A 22,687-nucleotide genomic window follows, 5' to 3' on the forward strand; every position below is an offset into this window, starting at 1 on the left:
AAGTTGTATGGGAATTCATAGAAACACAGAATACCAGGTTGGAAAGGACCTCACCTGGTTCAGCCTTTCTTGGCAAAAGCACAGTCAGGATGGCCTAGCACCCTGGCAGCTGAATCTTAAAAGTGCCCAATATTGGGGAATCCATCACTTCCCTGGGGAGACTATTCCAATGGCTGATTGTTCTCATTGTGAAAAATTTAAAATAGAATTAATTCACTGTATTAATAACAGTTCAGGTGGCTGGTAGGAAAACCTAGGGAACAAAAGTTTCTGGTTTGGCATATTTGGGAAGTCGCTATGGCGGGGATAGTACTAGGGATCACATAACCTCGGTCAAGAGGGTGCAGCCAAGGAATCCAGCCAAAGCAAACTGAAGAGGATTTGTGTGGAAATTTGGATGAGCAGATGCTGTGGACTGAATTGGAGAAGAAACCTTTTTTAATTCTGAAAGGCAATGTGAAGTCACAGCACTTCTTCTGACTTATGAAAAGTGTTCTAGATTGCTAATAAAAATGTTTTCTACCTCATCCATATCCTGCAAAGAGGATAACCACCACCTTATCCATATCGTGCAAAAAGAGTAATAATTTAGAGCCCAGTCAAAAATCAGGAGTATTTTTCCCCTTGTTTCACAAGTTTTTGATTGAACTCTTGATTTGAGTACTGTGTAGGTTACCTGTCAATCTGTGTGATCCTTTTCATGTTCATGTTACCCAGATAGTGATTTGGTTAATTTTTTAGTGAACTTTCCAGTTCGCTGAGCATTACAGTGAAGTCAGGGAACTTTATAGTTCACTAAACTTTGGACACTGAAAGTTATGTTTATGATTTGTAATCAATATTTAAGTTACTTGAACACCATTTTCACAATTCAGTGCAAGATTAGTCACGGTGCAAAATCAATGTTGGAAACCCATGTGAAAGCAAAGGATGTAGTTCCTTGTTCAGGTGGATTTTCTTGGAAGTACTAAAGACCAGAAAGTGTATAGAAACACCTAAAAAGTTTATATTAACATCTGGAAATAAATTTTGAAGGGATCTCTCAGACTTTTCACCAGCTGCCTTTGTAATGCAGTTTTATGCATAGAAATTTTAGGCATTGGAGTTCATTTATCAGTTACAAGTTTTTAAAATCAGTATATGACTTGCTTAAAATATACAAAGGACAGTTTGCAGTACTGCTTAATTTGTTTTAAGTGAACTTAAAGGCTTACAAGAGACTTTTAGCCTGTCAGAATTGGGCTGTGACAGCTGCTGAAGAACAGTCAATGAAAGCTACTGAGCAGTTTGCTTCATTGGCTGTCAAAGAAAAGCTATATTTGTTATTTGTTATACCTTCTAATGACGAGGAGAGTGGTTTTGCTTATTTAGTTGTGGTTTTGTAAGATACTGTTGCTCAATGGCCAAGTTTCAGTAAGCTATACTGAAAGTTGTTATATGTTGGTGCAAAACAGTAAGGACCAAAGAGCAGGTGGAAATGACATGAGTCTACCACATGCAAATAATTCCACAATCAGTATACAAAGAATGCAGAAACAATTTAAAAAATGTAGACTGCTCCTGCTGGCAATAAATTCCCTTGTCTACAACTAGAAGCAGCTTGAGGCAACTCACTTTTTATCAGTTGCTTTGTGTTCATATGCCAAAAGAAATTAAATCTGTAACCAGAGACTTCAAGTAATTATTTCTGTGTTTAAGGAGATTTTTTTTATACAATCACTTAGATATAATATTACATGTGTAATAATAATATTTAGAATATTATAGTCTAAAGAATTAGTATGTTAGTGACACTGGTGCTTTTGAGAAGAATTTTTTACCCATGTTTGTTTATAAGCATAGCATATGCAAGGATTGAGATTTCCTCCCCTCTGTTTTCTTCTTCTGGTTAGTGAAGAACTGTTTTTGTAACAGTCATGTAATATCTGAATTGAAATTTACTTTCTTTTAAAGAAAACTAAAGCAGTTTGGGTGCATTTAGACTACGGTAATGTTTAGAAGACGTATAATAATTAAAATGGTTAGAAGAAACCCCATAAGTCCTGGAGCTGCATGATGAAGGGGATGCTGGTCAGGTCTGTGTCAACCTTTTTCTGCTCCTACCGATGTCCTCTTTGACAGTCAGTATGTTCAGTGAATCTCTAGCTTGCCCACATTGCCTAGTTTCTCTGCCACAGTCTCTAAAGTGGCTCCACTCATCATGTCTTAAGGAAAGACAAAGTTCTCTTCTTCCTCTGTGCATGCTTGTATTTGTTCCCCTCTTTGAAAAATATTTGCATATAAATCCAGTCTCTATATATTGTTAAGAAATAATGTTCTTGGAGCTTGGCTACAATGTTCAGACTTGTAACTTACCTTGCCTCCTTGCAGTGTGGTTTTTTTTTGTTTTTTTTTTTTTTTTTTTTGTCCCTTAGTAAAAAACAAATAGTGGGATAGCAAATGAGTCTTCTCTGATGGAAGTTGCTGAAGTTGTATGCATGGCTTCTGTTGCATTGTGAAAGACACAACACGAGATAGAAATGTTAGCGTGTACCCCTGAGTTGTTGACATTGACTGGGATATGTTGACAAATGACTGATGTCACTTCACATCAGAAGATTGTCCCACAAGTGTAGCGCCCACGTATTTTATTAATGCGAGTTTAACGTGTCCATACTTGGTTCAAGAGTTTTTACGGTGTAAAAGCGATTTATTTAAATTAAACTGTTCTTTTACAGGTTTTTTAACCTCTAAAATAAACGTTAAAATAAGCCTAAATGACCTCTCTTTTTAGAGGTTTATTTAACCTCTAAGAAGAGCTTTGCTAGTGGAAAATGTGCAGAACTGCTTTTTATGTTTGTGCTTAAGATATAACTGGTGCGTTAGTGGGAAGGAAGGGTGTGGGCAAGATTCTCTTTAGATACTTGGCAAAAGCAGACCTTGGAAAACTTGGTAAATGGCCATAAGCATAGGTTTCCAAATAATCCATTGGTAAAGGTGGTCTGGCTATTGGCTTAATTTACTAATGCATCATCGCTTTTATCTTTGGAATTACAATTGAGAGTTGTAATGCCAGATACGCTTAAGCTTGTGTGACATTTTAGTGTTACGAACCTATAATAGAAATTGCTGTGGCTTACAGTTTTGTTTGTGAGCAAAAACTTGAATTTTTTTTGGTGGTTAGTATTGTTTTTCTAATTTCTTCTTAAGTTATCTACTTCAGTTGAAATTAATTTCTGAGACGGGAAACAGTTTTAGAAACAAAGTATTTTCTAGTGTCAGTTTTTTTTCACTCAATGTTGTTTCTTAAGCACTCTTATTTCTTTATGGTGAGAACACAGGGTTATGATAACAGTCAGGGTATTTTTAGCGTTGGAAATATTCATTCCTCTGTGAAGAATGGTCCAGAAGACAGGAAGCTGAAAATTTAAAGTGTGAATAAGTGAAGTGTCTGATGTAAGTCATGAGTTCAGCACTTGTAATTAGTGAAGGAAGAAGACCTGGATATGACACTTGTAAAGGTGGTCACAAGCTGCCAGTATGACAAATCTTAAACACCTGATTTTGTCCTGAGGCTGTATTAGAAGATGTATTTCAATAGGGATTAGGAATTCTTAATAACGTTACACATGGCAGTGGTGTAATGTGATCCTCCTATGGAGGAGTATGTCCCATTTGTGTTCAAGGAAGATGACTTGAGACTGGAACAGGTGCAGAAGAGGTCTACTTGGATGGTCAGGAAAACTGTCACAAGAAGAAACTAGAAGAATCTAGTTTATTAGCCTTGCAGAAGAATGACAGGGAGAAGATGTTGTTCTCACGAATAGATCACAGGAAAAAAGGTGGGAGGAAGAACTATTAAAAGCACGACCTTGGTCCTTAGCCTTACATATTTATGTGGTTGGTTATATAGAAGGTGGGCTGCAGAGTAAGAAAAAAGCCTCTTGCGTGTAAGGCATTGGAGAGAGATGTAGGAGAATTTGTTATCTACAAATGTTTCTGGCAAAAGACTTCAAGATGATATATAGCTAGATAGAATATATCTTAAGCTTGCTTGCATTTTAAGTTCTTGAGATGCTTGATTTAAAAGCATAAACTAACCTTTCAACAAAGTTTTACCCACCTTTCAACCTTTTCATTTGGTAGAAGAGCATGGTATATAATAGGTATTTCTGTTCTCAGTCAAGAGTTAAAATTAGCTTTCTGTGAAATCAAATACTGTAGTATATGGAAAACAGATCAACAGATAATTTATAGCACAACAGTTGTGTAGTATCCTGCACAGTGTATGTAACTTTGTGATAATGTAGTCTTTTGAATAACACCTTCAGTGTATCTGCAGGTGTGCTGGCAGAGAGCTCAGAACGAGCCACATTAGAAGCTTTTTGTGTTAGAGTTGATTTTCTGTTATCTGTGTCAATCTTGAATAAACAAACTTCAGAGATGAGACTTTCATTAAGTAAGCATAGGAAACACATGGGGATATGTGGTAACGCCATCAGAGAATTGCTGGTTGAAATGATTCATCATTTCTGGATAATCGGAGCTCTTTTTTCTTTTTTCACTTTTTTTTTTCAGAAGTAAAATGTATTTATAATTGTATATTTATTAGTGTATCTCTTTAGAGTTCTTCTCAAAAGAATGAATTTTCTATCCAAATTTTTGAAAAGGCAGGGCGAGAGAGAAGGGATGAGAACTGAGAAGTATATGTGTGAGTCACAAAGAGTACCCAGTTTTGGAAGAAGTCCACATGAAAATTTTAGAGGTTCTTGCGAACTCCTGGGCATTTTTTTTTTTTTTGAGTAAAAAGAGGCTGAATTTGAGAGTGAGTTAGATAAGAATGCCAGACTGTTGCTTTTCTTATGCAGAAAAGAAATTGTAATCTGAGCAGAATGCCATGCAGTTTTTCGATTAAAACCACAGTTCTCTCATTAAGAATAACCTTACTGCTACTTGACACTCAAATACTGAGTCATGAGAATGCATTTGGTAAGAGTCAAAGTCCTGCTAGGAGGAATTTTAATAGTGTCTGAAAGGTGATAAAATGGGCTAAATCACCAATCGATCACTTTACCTGTATATTAATGAACTTGTTGAGGGTACAGTTAAAAAATATCAGTTATTGTGTCATAACATTTAGGGTGTACCATTAAAAGCATCAGTTATTGAATCAGTGAGTTTTGCAGTGCATAAATGACTTCAAAATTGAAGTGACTTTAAATTGCAGACTTGGAGTTCACGGTATCGGTGGAAGTTTAGCCACTGAGTAATAGTGGTAGTGTAAGATTAGCAGGTTCAGCCTCCCCACTGGTTGAAAACTGTTGAAAATGAACAGTTCATCTCATAGTAAAAACTTTGAAATACATATGCTGGATAAGCAAACCAAGCCAAGAAGTTAAGTGCTTTATAAAATCTTTTGGAGTTTCTGCTGACATGGTTGAAGGTGAACTGCCCAAATCCCCAGGTTCTAGTCCTTGATTCCTCTTTTCGGAAAACCTGACCCGGATTGCAGCAGCATGTCTATCAAGCAGTTATTTGTCACTGTCACTGATTTGAGCAGGTTTGCAGCTTGTGCAGCAGAGACTTTCTCTTCCTCTTGACCATGATAATTTAACAACAACTGTTTCGTTAAAGCATTACTGAATTTTATCAGCAGGATATCAGCAGATTGAGTAAAATTTTTTTTTATTTTTTTTTAAATATAACAATAGTGTACACTGCACTTACTTCCTTCAGCCCATCATGCTATGATAACGAAAGGGAAATAATGCTGTCCATCTGCTCTTTACAGGACTTCTTATTTACCCACCTGTAGGTCTCCCACTTGGGCCTGAATAAACTAGCTGTTGTAGCCTCTTCAGGATTAGACCTCAGAGTAGCTATTTTTTTGCATTTTGTTTTAATTGTCCATTAGGAGGGCATAGTGAATTAATGCTTTCCTGTCCCTTTCCTACTTTATATGCAGCCTGTTCTATGTCTGTGATAACCCATTGTTATTACACTGAGAACACGTTAGCCAAGATGCAAGGTAAGATGCACATAAAAGCAGACCAGAATTCCTTCAGAAAGAGAACTCAGTCCAAAGTGATTCTTATAGAAAAAAATATCACTGTGATGCTTAGCATGTAAGATGGAAATTGGATCTCCTGAAAGGTATTTTGGAAAGAAAATAAATAGGGAAGTAGAAATGAATGTGCACCAGAAGCAGAAATTGTAGGCCAGGCTCAGTAGGCTACATAGGTGAGCATATAGGTTGAGGGAGGTAATTCTGCCCCTCTGCTCTCATGAGACCCTACTTGGAGTATACTGTATCCAGCTTTGGAGTCCTCAGCACAAGAAGGACATGGACCTGTTGGAGCAGGTCCAGAGGAGGGACACGAAGATGATCAGGGGGCTGGAGCACCTCTCCTATGAGGACAGGCTGAGAAAGTTGGGGCTGTTCAGCCTGGAGAAGAGAAGGCTCCAGGGAGACCTTATAGCGGCCTTCCAGTACCTAAAGGGGGCTACAGGAGAGATGGGGAGGGACTCTTTATCAGGGAGTGTAATGATAGGATGAGGGGCAATTGTTTTAACTGAAAGAGGGGAGATTTACATTAGATATTGGGAAGAAATGCTTTACTGTGAGGGTGGTGAGGCACTGGAACAGGTTGCCCAGAGAAGCTGTGGCTGCCCCATCCCTGGAAGTGTTCAAGGCCAGGCTGGATGGGGCTTTGAGCAGCCTGGTCTAGTGGGAGGTGTCCCTGCCCATGGCAGGGGGGTTGGAACTGGATGATCTTTAAGGTCCCTTCCAACCCGAACCATTCTATGATTAGTCATTTTGAGTGTTCCAGAAGATTCTGAAGTGATCCTCCCCTGGCCCTAAAAAACCACAGCAACCAAACCAATATGAAGGAAATAAACCAGAAGGAAACATTATTTTGTCCCTTCAAAATGCACATTGCGGTGCACTTTTTACATACCAACAGCACTGATGATAACTTGTGGTTGCAGACTGACCCTCAAGTGCCATCAATGCCTGCTGCCTTATTCCCACCTGTGTCCCCCAGGAAGTATTATGGCAAACGTAAGAGGTTTCCGTCTCCCCAGTCACTGACACTGGATTGCTTATAAGTACAGGGGGTGTGTGTGTTTTACTTCCTCCCCACAGTCTTTTTGCAGTCTATTTATCTGATCTCTCTCATGTTAGATTAAAATCCTGATGTAAACTATGACTTGTTAAAACAAGTGGGGGGTGGGGAGGGGAAAAGTTGCATGTGTTATCCATCAACGCCAGCTCCTCCCCTGACCGACAGCAGTGTGCTGGATGAGATAGCTGGTTTTGGTTTTGTTTCCCACAAAGGCTGCAAGGTTCTTTGATTCTGAAGGAAAGAAAAATTAGAAGGTTGAGAAACATGGTCTTAGACTTAAAAAAGAGCCATGGGAACAGTTGTATAGGAAAGAGATCTTGATGTAAATTTTACATGTCTGTAGTTCTAGTGGTTCCAGCTAGGTGGTTTTTAGATTGTTTGGGTTTTTTAAGGATAGAGACAGTATAAACTGTGCTTATTTTGCTTTCAGTTCAGTTCAAGGAAATATTTCTGTTTTCTCCGCTCCACTCCCCCCCCCCCCCCCCCCCCCGCCTTATCTAGAAACCGCAATCTGATTTTTGGTTATTTATTGCAATTAATTTATTTGCTTATTCCAGGATTTTCTTTCTTGGTACCTCTGGTAATGTTTTCACAAGTTCATATTTTGTTTAGGAGTCTGAAGTATTTCTTAGCCATTTCTTTCAAATTTAATAATAATTTCAAATATAATTTCAAATAATTCTTTCCACATTTTTCCTGTGTAATAGCCATATAATTAGTTCATTGTTTAAGGATGTGCTCAATAGTCTAAGCCAGCTTTTATGGTACAAAGCAGATTTGTGTTGATAAACTGTTACAATTATGTTCTGCTGACTTCAAGAACCATTGCGGGAGAAGTACATGAATAATGTAGATAAGGTAGATTAACCCTGGCATCTGTGTGAGATGGGCAGGCAGAAAGGGACGTGATTAGATGAGCAATACTCTGCTTTCCATGTCACTGTAGATTAGCATCGGGTAGCTTTTTCATGTCTTTGCCCACATGCCTTTGATATACCCAAAGATCAAATAACTTTTGTTATTACCCGGTTCATAGCAAATTTTCTTAGAGAATGTGAGACAGTTCATGTGTAAAAATGAATTTAAACTAAACAAATCTAGTATGTTAGTCTGTCAGGTGTGAAAAATAATCATCTTCAGAGTTGCAGGCAAGTGAGCTACTTCACAGAAATGGGTTTATGTGCTATTTCTACCAGATGGTAAATGTGAGGTAACTTCTCTTTGAGCAGGTCACTGAGGCAGATAATGCATAGCATAAATAGTGTCCTCTCTTGGCAGCCTGAGGAAAAATAATAATAATAGCCATTAAAATAGAGAATGAAGTGAAAAACAAAACTTGGCATTGCATTCAGCTTGTTCCTTCCAGTAGTACTGTTTGTGGGCTGCAAAAGGTTTTAGATCACTAGATTACATCCTGCTGGTTTTGAGCGCGTCGTGTGGAATTCTCTTGTGGAAGTGGAAGGTGTTGGTTTGAAAAGTAGACAGCTTCAAGAAGGGAGATCTCTGTGGCCAAAACAAGAGATTCACAATAGAAGATGCTAGAGTATGTCCATGCAGGGATCCACCACCATCTTTGGGACAGAATGTAATTCACATTTTTGTTTCACATCTTTCCCTGTTCTCCAGTAGGTGGAAGTAAGTTGCTTGACTGAAATAAGGTTGTGTGCCTGTGTGTTTATGTACATATGTACGCAATTTACATTTTTGAACTCTTGTTTTGAATTTGGTGAGAGCTGTGGTCACTATTCTTCTTTCAAAAAAGAATTTCATAATCCGTCCAAGTCTTAGTCCTGTGAGAAGTCTCTGGAATACCTGGAAGTCCCCTTACAGCCCACAGTTTGCCTGATCTCACAGCGTTCCCTCCTAATAATTAAAGTGTGTCTGTGAAGACTGAAGCTAATCTTGAGGACTTTTCAGTATCAAGGTATACTTCTAGTTTTTGTTTCCGCAGAGGAGCCAGGAAAGGTGGTCTTTTCATACGGGTGGGTGTTCACTATCAAATTTACTTTCGTGTGCCAATATGAACAGTTCAGGCAGATGACTGAAATATAGTTTGATGCAGTAAAGATGTTCTGCTGGATAGTGTATGATGTGGACACTTCAGTTTTTGTTCCCCCAGTACTCTCCATCAACCTACTATAAGGGCTGAAAATGATGAAGAACAGTTTTTAAGGATTTTAGAGTTGAGTGAACATTTCTTCTTACTGCTACTGTGTTTGAGAAAACACCTGAAATATTTAAGTCCTGCTGAGGCTGACTAGTACAATACTGGAATGATACAATCCACTGATCCTTCTTAGGGTTAGTTGGTTATTAAGGAGTGAAAATTAATGACTTGTATCCTCCTCTTGTACGGAGGGCGTGGGAGAAGGAGGAATGCTTCATGGCCCATGAACTGGGTTTCATACCACATGTTATTAAAGGTCATTCTGTTGATGGAGGGTGTTTGCTGTCTGGTGTTTTTTTCCGTCTCATGATACAAGTGCTCGGTTTACGTGGCAAGATTTTAGTAACAGGGGGACTGCAGGGGTGGCTTCTGTGAGAAGACACCAGAAGCTGCCCCCATGTAAGAAAGAGCCAGTTCCAGCTGTCTCCGAGACAGAGCTGCTGCTGGCCAGAGCTGAGCCCATCAGCAATGCTGGTCACACCTCTGTAATAACATAGCTAAGAAAAGGTAAGACTGCTTTCTCGCATGGCAGCTGTGTGAGAAAGGACTGCAAAAACTGGACCCATGTTGGTGAAGTTCAAGAAGGACTGTAACCCGTGGGAGTGACCCATGTTGGAGCAGGGGAAGAGTGTGAGGAGGAAGGAGTGGCAGAGATGAAATGTTTATAGACTGACCACAACTCCCATTCCCCATCCCCCGGCGCCACTGGGGGAGGCGGGGGCCAAGAGGAGGAAGTAGGAGAGTCATGAGTGACATTGAGCCTGGGAAAAGGGGGATGAAGGGAAGATGGTTTTAGTTTTGTTATTATTTCTCACTATCCTACTCTGTTATTAATTGGCAATGAATTAATTTCCCCAAGTTGAGTCTGTATTGCCTGTGACAGTAATTGGTGAGGGATCCCCTGTCCTTACCTTGACCCATGAGCTTTTTCATTGCGTTTTCTTCCCCTGTTCCGCTGAGGAGCGGGAGTGATAGAGGGGTTGAGTGGGCACCTGGTGTCTAGCCAAGATCAACCCACCACAGTCCTATATCTGTTCATACCTACATGGACATCTGCAGGAAGAATCCAGTTGTTTTACAGTATGTTTTTAGGGAGTCTTATGCACTTACACACCAGGTTTGTCTTCAATATGTAAACAGAGTCCCCTCAGGAACCATTTTTTGTGCCAATCTTAACGCTGAACAGTTGTCCTAAAGAGGAAGAAATAGAAGATAAAGGACAAATTTAAATGTTTTATTTTGCCACCTAAAGGCAGATGCAATAATGAGTCAGATTGCTGTATTAACCTTCTCTTTATTCTTCCAGGCTTGTGATACGGGTTTGAGCATGTTTCTTGCAGAGAAATTTCCTTTGTCTCTTTGGAATTGGAGCATACCACGGAGCTAATAATGAGAATATACTTCAATTTACTTGGTTATTGCTACCCTTTTGCTCCCGCCTTACCCCCACCGTTCTTTCACGCAGAGGAAGCAGAAGACCCTGAAGTGACGTTTGGTCAAAGTTTTGGTGTCTGGGAGAGATAGCTTATATTGTTTGATTGCTTCAAGGCTAGTTAGCACACTACCTGAGATGAAATGTAGGATCCATGTTTCTTATGCTTGGATGTGCTTTACTGGGGGGTTACAGGGCACTGTGGAAAAGCAAGCTATATATTTCATAATGGAATGGTGGATGAAATAGAGCAGAATGGTAGATGAGGGTCATCGAGGAGGAGTAAGTTTGTAAGCAGGGTCTTTGTCAAATGTATATTCTAACTTTTAATGCCACTTGTGTCTGAAATATAGGCCAAATGTTGCTATAACTACAGAGAGCTCAATGATACCTCAGATTCTTGCATCACCTGAGGGAAGGTTGGGGAAAAACACTTGAATGTGACTATTTCAGAATAGCCTTTTTTTTTGTAAGGGCTTGACTTCAGTAAAAATCCATTTATATATTTGTTTCCTGCAGTAATGATTGCAAATGAGTGGCCTCATTTGTCATACATTGAAAACTGTAGTGGGCAATAGGTTCATAGGAGTGATGGGGAGAGGTCTGTAAGGTGTGCCTTCCTATTTCTGTCCTTGTCATATGGTGTGGATGGACTCTAAAAGAAGGAATCGCTTGAGAAACCTCGTTACAGGGTGTTGTCCAAGTCTGTGAGCTCAGAACCCCCTCTAGTGGTGACACCTCTGCTAGACTGTACGAGAACGCCTTCTCTGAGTCTTGGTTTCCTTCAGTCAAGATTTTTTTTTTTTCTCCCGCTAAACCCCCCATTTAGATCCCCTGTGATAACTGTGGTAAATTACTCCTGCAGTTGTTACTTTGACAAGTAATAAATTGAGGTCATTCTGACCATCAGTGACACTGAAAACAGTGCTGTGTTGTGTATCACTAGTGTTAGCTGAAATTTGCTACACCTGTAGTGTAATCTTAATTTGTCTGTGGCTTTGAGGTGAAAATTTACAATGTTAATCCTTAAATTAACAGTGGGAGAGAGGTGGAAAAGAAAAATGTGGTGACAGTGCTCCAAAAAGTAGTGCTTAGGAAGTGTGTGTGAAACAGCAGAGTTACTTCCTAACCATTCGAAATATATTTTTTGCAATGTCTCTACACTTTTACATCCAATTGCCTGGGATAGAGACACTTTCTACATGTTTTGAGCCAGCAGTCATACATCTAGACTCAGTGGTGTTAAGCGGTGTCTAAATGTCACTGTTATATGTTATTGCATCAGTAACAATGGCTTTCTCAGGAATTGGCACTTTTTTCTCAATCTTTTACAAGTTGTAATTTCAGAATGGAAAATCTTGTATCCATGTACTACTGTATATTTTTTTCTTACATGGGAAGCAGAATTGTTTTTACTGTGTTGGGCAGTCTTTGTCTTCTGTTATTTGTTCTTCTCTCTGTTAAATAACTTAAATAGAAATGTTCCTTAGTGAAGAAATGCCATGCATTCTTTGTGGCATAATTGTTGTGGAAAACCAGAATGCATTAGAGGCCAGAGTCAGTGGAGGTCTTTGCTGCCTCTTTTTTTTTTGTTCGTGTAGCATCACTGTCTGTAGAAGTTGCCAACTACAGTGAAAGCTGACTGTACACCCAGGACATTATTCATTGATGCTTACTGGCAGATAGAGATGGCGAGTAGTTGAGACAAGGTATGCCACTAGGTTGGATAATGACAAGTTGTAGGGCATGTCTTAGAACTAGATAGCATTTTATAGTTGCGTTATGGTGGTTTTGTGGCTAGTGTATAGCATTTCTCTACGGGTTAATGCATTTTTCTACCATTTAGGGGGAAAAGCTAGAATGAAGCAATTTGACTATTGCTTGACTATCAAATTGACTATTTGTTAAGCACAATTACAGTGATAATCACTTGCCACCTTTGCCAAGCCAAGTATGGGTGGGATGCAGTGTTGCTGAAGGTCTGAAGTGCAGTTAAGCAGATATTAAGCAGATATTTCAAAAGTTGTCTGAGATACAGTGCCATCAATTTGTGGCTTCAATTATCAATGAAGATATAGGTAACTAATATGGAAATACAGGCTTCCGAAAAGCTTAATAAAGATACAGGTAACTTATGGTGTAAAAGGTGAAGCTCCATACAGTTGTGTCATATCATATACAGACTTCTTTCTGTATTTCCGAGCATTCTTATTTGCATAATTTTGCCATGAAATTAGGATTGAACTCATTTCTTTTAGGCTCTTACAGTGATTTGCTTGAATTCCATTAAATCCAATTCAGACATCTCATTTGAATACCTTGAATGGTGTCTTAGTACAAATGCAAATACATTCTGCAAAATAATTCCTGCCTTTTATTCAGTGAATGCTGAAGAGTACAAAAATAGGAACTTGGTGGGCTGGAGTTTAGGTTGTTTGGGTGACTCTTTTACCTTGCAATTTCTTGATTTCAAATCTCCGTATGAAATGCAGATATTTCTTCTGTTTCAGATCATTCTCTCTCTAGCTATCTCAAAAATTTCCTGCTCAGTGGTGGATAGGTGCTTACTTGCATAATTCCAACTTTTGTTTATTGTAGGTTTGTTTGTTAGAAGTATAAATTTATAGTGAATTTTTCTATAATCTGAAAATGTAAAATCACTGCTTTTTGATAATACTGCTTTCATTAAAATTTTTGGCTAAGATTTGTGATGTAGTAATGCATGTGCGTATTTACTTAATAATGAATTGCTGTTCTGACTTTAAAGGCTTAAATTGTTTAGCTCTCCCATGAATAGTCTGCAATTTTTATTTATTGATGTATTAATAACAGTTATTTAATAATGTATTGCTTACTGGAAGGTAGGAAAATTGCAGCACTTTGGTAACCTTACTGATAGAAATGTAACTGTGTGACTTCTAGTATTATTCTGGTTATTTTGACAATGCCATTTTGGTTTCTGCAGTGGCAGTGTTTTATACCACTTATATATGTGTAGTGGCAGTTGGTAATCTGCCTGTAAAGCATGAAGTCAGAGAGGTCCTAGTCAGTGGTGGTACTTCATTGTGGTAGATGTATTCAGAGCTACAGGGATTGAAAGGTTTTGCCCCGAGGATGGGGTTGGTTATCACTGGTGCGATGGCAGCACGGACCCTGACCGTGCAGGGTGCCAGTCACCAAACAAGGCTTGGAGTCTTCTGTTAAATGCTTATTTACCAGGCTGAAATTCTTGCTTTTTATTGTTCGCTCCCAGCTAAGGAAGTGCTTATTTTGTGTAGTTCCTGTCTTGCTTCCAACATAGTAACATTTCCCATGCAAAAGCCATGTCATTGCGCCAGAATTGTGTTGACTTGTTTAAAGATCAGTATTCCATCTAATATTTTTCTAAACTGGCTTGCTTATTTTTTTGTGTTCTGTTACTTTATTTTGGAGTTTTAACAACTCCAAAACTTGTTCTTGGCAGGAAAAGATGAAGTGAAGCCAGATGTAGTTTGAAAACGTCTTGATGTCACAAATAATGAATGAATAGTGTATTTCATTTAAAACAAAAAGCTCAGTCCAGTGCATAGCCTCCCTCCCCATATTTGTTTATTTTTGTGTCACCTACTTCATAATGGAAGTTACAGGAAATAGTGACCTCAGGTCAAACCTACCCATACTGTCTTGGCAACCATGAAATGTACTTCTGCCATCATAGCTTCATTAATTTGTTAGGTCTCTTTTGTATAGTATATAGTATAAGCAAATTAATCAAAATTCCTTTCAACACTGGCAAATTACATCCCTCTGTTCATTTTCATTTCTATAGCAAAAGCTAGGCTGTACAGTAACTTCATTATTTTTAATTACCCTGAAGCATTATTCTTGAAATTAATGAAGCAAGGGGGATGTGTAGCTTAGTGATTTGGGAAGCAGTAAGAAAGTAAAGGTCTGCCAACTAAATGTTTCTGTATTTTAAAAATATTTTCAGATGTTGTTTAATATTTTAGTTTCTGCATTCTTTTTTTTCCGTAAACAATGAACCCAAGAAAGCCCTTGCAAAGTATTTTTCAGAAAGTTTATTAATTGTGACACAAACAAGATAACATGTAGACTGTTTTTCTCAGTATATTCAAAAGGTTCTGCAGTTTCGTTAAGGCTTAACCTGTGTATTTTATTCTAGAATTAAATATCAGAGTAAACCTGAAATATATACAAATTACAAGATGCAGTAATTTGAGGGAAAAAGTACCTTTGTATAGAGTAATAGCAAAATAATTATGTAAATTTCAGAGGTTTCTGTACATGTTTACATATGCTTTTAAGGTACAGCATAAAACTGTTAACGCAGCCTGCTTTCATTTCTGAAGACATACGATTTTCTGTATGGCATTTTCAGAGACATCTGAAAGCTGCTAGGCTTTCTTCACAGCTGCATCATGTTCAGAGACTCACATTCATTCTAGGATTGAATAAAATCAATCTCTTCTCCTCTTTTGCTTCCATTTGATCAGGGAATTCTGGGTTTTTGGCAAAAATTATTGCAAGTAGTTCAAAAACGTGATAAGCATTCTGTATGTCAGATTCCATTCCAGTACTCTGTTTCTCAAAGACATTCAGATTTGGTATTAATGATACCTCTTATAAGTAAATTATAGTGGCAAACTTCTGCTTTTTCTGTTACGTTACAACGGTATTAAATGAAATTTATGGGTTTTATTCTTCTTCCTTATGCTGTGAATAGAACTGGGTTTTTATTATTTAGGAAGCAACAATAGATACAAGTGTTGAAATTATCTTAATCTTAACCTGCGATAACTAGACAATAACAAATACTGGACTTCCTTTGTTGTAAGTTAATTCTTGAATTCCTGTGTTGTGTATGTAGCGTGTCCTATCACCCATGGTCCTGAGGATGACAGGAAGGAATTTGTCTGTTATCTGTGAGGTTTTTGTTTTGACCTTCTTCAGATTAACAGAGTTAAAGCCCTTGAGAACAAAGGATAGTAATAAAATGAAAAAGAAAAAGCATTTTAGTGTCATGGTTATGTCTATTATAGGAGCAGGATCAATCTAGCAGCTGTTCCACTTTTTTGTGTTACTAGAATTTTTCAAGGGTAAATCAAGCATTGTGGCAACGTTTGAAGGTAAATGGTAACAGCCGTGAAGGTGGGGTTTAGGGTAGTAGGCTGCAGTTTTAGTAACCTGAGAAGTAACATTTTTATGTTTGCAGTTTTTGACCCATGTTTTCCTTGAGAAGGATCAGATGAAGGTTGAGAGGTCACTCTTCATGACCATCCGGTGTCGTGCAGGTTCTCTTCAGCCTAGGCCTAAAGTTCAGTTCATTCTTTTGGATCTTACTGCTCTGTCCCCTTTAAAGGAGGAAACGAGCAATATATACAGGGCAATGTCACTGCAGAAAAGTGTGATTCAAAAAAAAAAAGGGGGGGAGGGTTTTCTTTGAAATCCAGTTGTAACATGTGAAAATCCTCTGCATGATTCAAAAAGTTACAGCATGGCAGTCCTCTGTTAATATCTGATAATAGATGTAGCTAGGGACGCAGCAGGAGAGGGAACCAGTGTAAACAAGTACTCTCATGACAAACAGAAAACAGTAGAGGATTAAAGCACTAAAACAGAGGAACACTGAAGAGCTTTCTTCCCCTTGGAAACAGTAATAATATTCACTCAAATAGGGAATGTTTTCATTTGATGGCAGAAGTGAAGGAAAGGACAAGCTGCCGTAATGCTGCGCTAACTGCCATCAAAGCCTGGTAAGACACAGCAGAGCAGTTCAAGCGTTGTTGTTGTATAGTAACTTAAAAGTGAATAATTTTGGTTGAGGTGCTCAATTCAACCACCCGGCCATTTGGGTCAGCGAGGCTACTCTCAGTTACTGCCCTCGTAGGCCATTGCTGCTGTCTTGGTAGAGGGCGGAATAATGAAACCAACTTTTTGTCGGAAGCAATGAAGTGAGGCAAAGTGGAATCTGACAAGGGGAATAGAGTGTACTGAATTTCAGTTTGCGTTGCAGGAGACAGGAACAAAAATAAAAATGATAAAACCTTCCTACTGACGATAGTTTTGAACTCAAGCTGTGCCTCTGTGCAGCAAACTGATGAGTCTGGCACTGCAAGGGAATTCAAAAAGATCTTCAGGCTTCTGCCTGTTTGTTCACAAAAGCAAGAAATTGCTTTATGGCCCTAACGACAGGAGTCAGATCATCAGCATGCTGGAATTGTTTCTGCTATCCTTCAGCTGCTTTTCCCTTTACGTAGTTTGAGGAAGTAAGCTTCGAAATATGCTTTGTAGGATCAGGGAGGAGGCTTAAAATAGCAGCAGGGAAGAAGTGAGGGGATCATTAAGTTCCATATTTTTTTTTTTTCCTTGTTTCCTTCCCATTAGACCATTCTTCAGGCCAGGTTACCCATCTGGTGGTATGGGTAGGTAGCATTTGTATGGTTTCTGATGATAAGAGATGTTTGCTCTGCAACACTGTCTAAACATTTCTTTGAAACCAATTAATTCAATTGGACACTGACATGCATTATTATTTTATGACTTGAGCTCACATCAGTATTATCACGGAATTTTTTCTGAGTTGGAAGGGACCTCTAGAGATAATCTAGTCCAACTCCCCTGCTAAAGCAGGAACCTGGTACCTCATTTTTATTATGGTACCTCATTTTTCATACGGTGGTAGTTAAGGAACAAAGCTCAGTAACAGTTCTTCCTACTGACTTTCTCTTGTGTCTGTGTTCTTAAAAGGAGACAGAAAGAATGAATAACTGGTCAAAAATCAAAAGCTTTTGTTCTGCTGGTACAAGCGCTCACCTGGGGGGATTGGAATCCATCAGTGTTGTCTTGTATGTACTTATACCATAGAATAAATTAATTCCTGAAGCACTTCACCATTTTTATGGGAAACATTCTTTTATAATTGATGAGATCTAGGAAATACAGGTCAGTTTGAAGAGTTACCCAAAGAATTATTATTTTTTTTTAATTTAAAGAAATTAAAGATGTAATCCTTGTTGTGTGTTTTCTCTAAACATTTTTATTATTTGCAGATGTCTAGCTGTGTATCGGCTAGATCTTTGGGTGTATTATATGAGGTTTGGAATCTATACTTGGTTCTGTTTGCAAGTATTTCTTCAGCATATTGAGTCCTGCAAATAATTACTTTTTATTAGACCGAGTAAATTTTAATTGGATGTTTGCTCTTTTATATGCAGTCTGTTCCATTTCAAGAATGTGAAGGTTAGCACTAGTTTTATTTTGCATAATAAAAATATTGGCTTAATTTGCTGTCTCACTGTAGGATTACATTAATTAATTTATTTCAATAAAAGAAGCATAGGTGTTCAAAGTATATATTTCTGATCATTCAAAAAAATGTACCTTTTCTTTTTCTCTTCTCAGATTTATCCAAGAACAGATTAACTGAGGTTCCTACGGAATTGTGCCATTTTGTGTCACTGGAAACACTAAATCTATACCACAATTGTATTAAAATTATACCAGATGCCATAGTAAACTTGCAAATGCTAACTTACTTAAATTTGAGGTAAGTTTAACTTTGCCACATTTTTTGTTTATTTGCAAATGTATAAAGCTTTTTTTGTCTGCACTTTATGTGTTTCTGGAACAACTGGCTACATTTTTCATTTTATTGGAAGCTGTAATGCAAAAACTCATTGGCTGTAGATACAGCTCTGTATGAAGGCATTGTAAAGGCCAAAACATAAAACTAATTATTTAAAGACCAAGTAATATTAATCCCTTTCTTTGCCTTATTCCTCTAGCAAATTCAAAATGCTTTTAATTCTTCTAATTCCCTTCTGATGATAAATTTTGTGAAACTTGACATACTTTTTGTAGTTAAAAAGCTGGAGGGACAGAGACAGAGGATTAATGTGTGGTGGTTTTTTTTTTCATGGGGATTGGAGAGGAAAGGCATGATACTTTTTCACTACTATTTCTTACTATGCAGAAGTACAGTTACTGCCTTTTTTAGGATAAAGGGGCAAAGAATGAGGCACTTTTGTCTCTTTGCCATGAAAAATGTGTGTGAATACTAATCAGTATAGAGAATTGCTACTGGTTAAAGTGCAGATGAATGCATGTTTGCTTTTGAGAGGGGGGATGTCAGCGCTTTTCCAGTTGGGACAAGGTGTGGAGGTTTATTTGCAGTTGAGTATGTAAAAACTGTAATAGTGATGATATAATAATCCAGTCGTTGTGAGAACAAAGTTTAGGCTGGGGGCAGAGTGGCTCTTGGGCTTTTAAATTCTAGATATGAAGGATTGATCACGAGTTTTGTAAGCACTTGAAGATGTTTCTCAAGCCCTCCTGTGCTGTTAGCGTACTGCATTTGGCCACTGTGGAACACTAATTTGGGCTCTAAAAATTGAAACAGAATAACGTGCCCTGAATGTCTGCACACATGTGAGGAATAGGACTTGAAATTTTGCAATAGTGTTTGTTAGAGATAAGTAAAGAAATTAAGACTGGATGAAATTATTAAATTTACCTAAAACATCTTAGTAAATTTAGGAATTAGAATGAACTCCATCAGAACTCAGTGTAGATATAGTGAATTAGAACTCAATATAGTGATGGAATTTGTGTGAATCATAACAAACCCAGAATAGTTACGGAGTTAATATCGTATATTACATAAATTAGACAATCAAATCAAAAGGAAAATTTTCAAGTTTTACTAAATAAGGTCATTTCCCTCAGTTTAAAATCTCCTCTTCACTTGAATATGCCCTTCCCCCATGTTAGTGGAACATAGTATGCAGTCTGTAGAAGAAGGAAAGATATCCTTGACTAGCTAACCATGTTGCTTCTTGGCAAGAAAAATATTATAGATTTAAGATTAATATTTTCCTGCCTGTTACTAGCAGAGTCCATATGCTAAATAGAATTAGAAAGTAATGCCAAGAGATATACGTAGCCTTTGGGCCTTGGTGGATACTGTTCATGTTTTATTTAAAGAAATTCCTTTTACACTAATGATGATTTATTACTCACTTGCCCTGGTTATGTGCTGTTGCTTGTCTTTTAGTGGGTTGCTTCTGAGTTCTATAGAACTTAAAAATGATTTTTACTTAATTTTTTTTGGTGTCTGATCTGCTGCGTAGTGTAACTTTTTTAGATTCTAGGCTTCCCTGATTTGACTTCTTTAGAATTTAAAAAATTATTTCTACTTACTTTTTAGAATAAGTTATGTCTTGGTCTTCTGTAAAGACATTAGAATTAAGAATTGTGATTCCACAATAAGCACCGATTCTTTTTTTTTTTTTTCAGCTACTGCTGTTTAGGAGTTGGATTTCTCTTTTTTTTTTTTAATGTCCTTGCATTTGATATCTAATACCTGCCTGTCTTCCAGCCTGGATAACAGGGATATGATGGTAGTTTGTTTTGTAAAACATTTTGAGACTGTTACGTGGAGCATGAATATACATCTTTATATTCAGTTTTGCAGCAGACCACTGGATTGTCAGTTGAAGAAGAAAAGTTTTGAGACTTGTGGAATTTTGATTTTTATTTCCTTTTGTTTCAAAACAATGTTGCAACTCTTACTGAAACCACACAGGACAATTTTTGCCATCTGTTTTCAGAGTTCAGCCATGCATATTTGTTCTCTGGAGCCTTAACAGTTGCGCAGAAGCCTACTAACACAGTTATCTTATGGGGATGCCGCTTTTAAGTTACTGTTCGTGATTTTCCTACAGGTTAATATCCATGAAAAAGTTATATTTTAAGAAAACCTTCAAATATTCTAGGAAAGACAGTAGTTAATATGTTACTCTGAGCTTAAAGTTTCTTCTGGGAATTGATGCACAGATGACAACAAATTAATGTTTTTAATCATCCTGAGATCACAAGGGGTCATGGCATTTGTCATCTTTAAGTTCTAGCTTCTTGAGTAATTCCTACTAGAATGAGAACCTAGTCTTGCAGAAGTTCTTTACCAAATTTTGCCTTTCCTTGCAACTCCTCTTCATGAAAATGTTCTCACTTTTTTTTGGCCTTTGGTTTGTTTTTTTTTTTTTTCGAGAAATATGGTATGAAGAATAAAATGGTACATGTCAGTTACTTAAATTGTTTTATCAATTTTAGGAAAAAGTAAGATGCAGAGATAAAATGGCTCAATATGAGTCTTGAAAAGAAATGAACCATTGATGGTCACTGATTTTTTTTTTTTTGCTGTATTTACCTGGATTAGTATTATAGAATCATATAACAACAAGTACCAAATAATCTTCAACTATAAGTGTGCTTTAAAGTAATTAGGAAAACAGCCATTTTACCTGTAATTTATTTATTTGTCATTCAGTTGGAACAAAAGACATCTGCTATACTGCCATGTAAAACCATAGGAATGTTTAAATACTTGCAAAATACTGTCTCAGTTGACTTTCTTGTATTCATTAGGAAGGGAAACAGCTGCTCTAGGTGACAACTAGACCTGTTACAGTATCATTAAACTGATATAATGCCTTTTTTCCAGAGCATTCCACAATACTGTGTAGTCAGTAATGCAATATTTTTGATGTGCAAGTGTTTTCTTAATGATTGCCATTGGAAAATTTAAATTTTATCTGCATAAAATCTGACCCATCAAAATGAAGGAATTTTACAACTCAGACTTTATGTGAGTATACAGTAGAACATCACTGGTGTTTTTAATTGTTGGTTTTTTGTTTTGTTTTGTTTTGTTGCAGTCGAAATCAGCTTTCTTCTTTGCCAGCTTGCCTGTGTGGTCTTCCTCTAAAAGTCTTAATTGCAAGTAACAATAAGCTAGGTACCCTTCCAGAAGAAATAGGTCAGCTAAAACAGTTAATGGAGCTGGTATGTTACTGATCTCTTTTTATTTTTTATTTTGACTTTGTATTTAACTAGAAACAGTAAAATTCACTTTGCAAATACATTTGAACAAATGCCTAATACTATAATGCAGGTTAAAAAATTAACTTTTGGACTTCTCAACTGCGTTGGGTAGTAACACAATAAATAGGTTTCCTTCATGTTCTTCAGACATTTTCTAAACACCACCACTGCCCATGGTTCATTCAAAACTCAGCTTTGAAGTTCATCATCTTTACCAGTTTTGCTCACTGCCTGCACTGGATCCCTCTTTTGCTGTCTTCAGTCACTAGTTCTGGCTTCAGGTTCTACAAAACTTTATCCCCTGCTGTAGCACCTTCTCCTTCTTCTGTCTTTCTCTCTGTTATTACTATCCGCTTACCACATTGCATTCCACTAGTGATAGTGTTCTTTTCAATCTGTTTTCATGTTATTTCACTATTTTTGTCATGCAACCTTCCTTTCCTGGAACATCCATCTAAACAGATTTACAAAATGATTATATTCCTTTTGTTTTCAAAGCTGTCCACATGACTACTGTTTCTGCAAGCAGAATCTGTAATATATTGTCTAATAAATGAGAATCTGAAAAGGCAAAAATTGTTTGGTACCTTAACTTAAAATGAATTTAATTGCACATGTTTGTTTTTTTTTTTAAAGTTTGTATGTGGAAAATGTATATAAGAGAATGCTTCCCTTTATCTTCCTCTTTTGTGTATTGTAGGCTGAGACTGTGGCAATTCTCTATGGCATAGTGTTATGTCTTCTGGTTATTTCTGTTCACCTTGACCTCTTAAGATACAAATTGACAAATAAACTACATTCTGACACTGCTAATTTTTGCATAGTAAAACAATGATATTTTAACTTTTTTCCAACTGCTGACATCTTGATAGACTGCATTTATATGGCACATCTTTTCGGTATCTGAAAATGACTACTTGTCATATTATTATTTTATAACAGTAGTTTCTCTATTAAATTATGTTACAGAAATTGAGCTCACCTTGCATTAGGCCCCTGTCCTCCTACTGGTACTTCATTTGTGGAGCAAAATTGCAACTGTGGGGCTTTTTTTTTCTTTCTAGTCTTCTTTTTTACAACATCCTGTTGTGTCAGGCTTCC

The 22,687-nt window shown here is 37.4% G+C and overlaps 1 protein-coding gene across 11 annotated transcripts in view; it reads left to right on the forward strand.

The window, feature by feature from the left end:
* The window catches only part of LRCH1 (leucine rich repeats and calponin homology domain containing 1), a 137,194-nt gene that overhangs the window by 47,590 nt on the left and 66,917 nt on the right, over nt 1-22,687 (forward strand). For all 11 annotated transcript variants that reach the window (XR_012584461.1, XR_012584457.1, XR_012584458.1 and 8 more), the window contains exons 2-3: nt 18,107-18,251; nt 21,421-21,547. Coding sequence is in view for 5 of the 11 variants with exons in the window: in XM_074565594.1 (XP_074421695.1) it covers nt 18,107-18,251; nt 21,421-21,547 (272 nt within the window). In the remaining 6 variants the exon portion in view is untranslated. The remainder of the gene's footprint in view (nt 1-18,106; nt 18,252-21,420; nt 21,548-22,687) is intronic.

This window comes from Larus michahellis, chromosome 1 (genome assembly GCF_964199755.1).
Source record: "Larus michahellis chromosome 1, bLarMic1.1, whole genome shotgun sequence".
In the NCBI taxonomy this organism is placed as follows: domain Eukaryota; kingdom Metazoa; phylum Chordata; class Aves; order Charadriiformes; family Laridae; genus Larus; species Larus michahellis.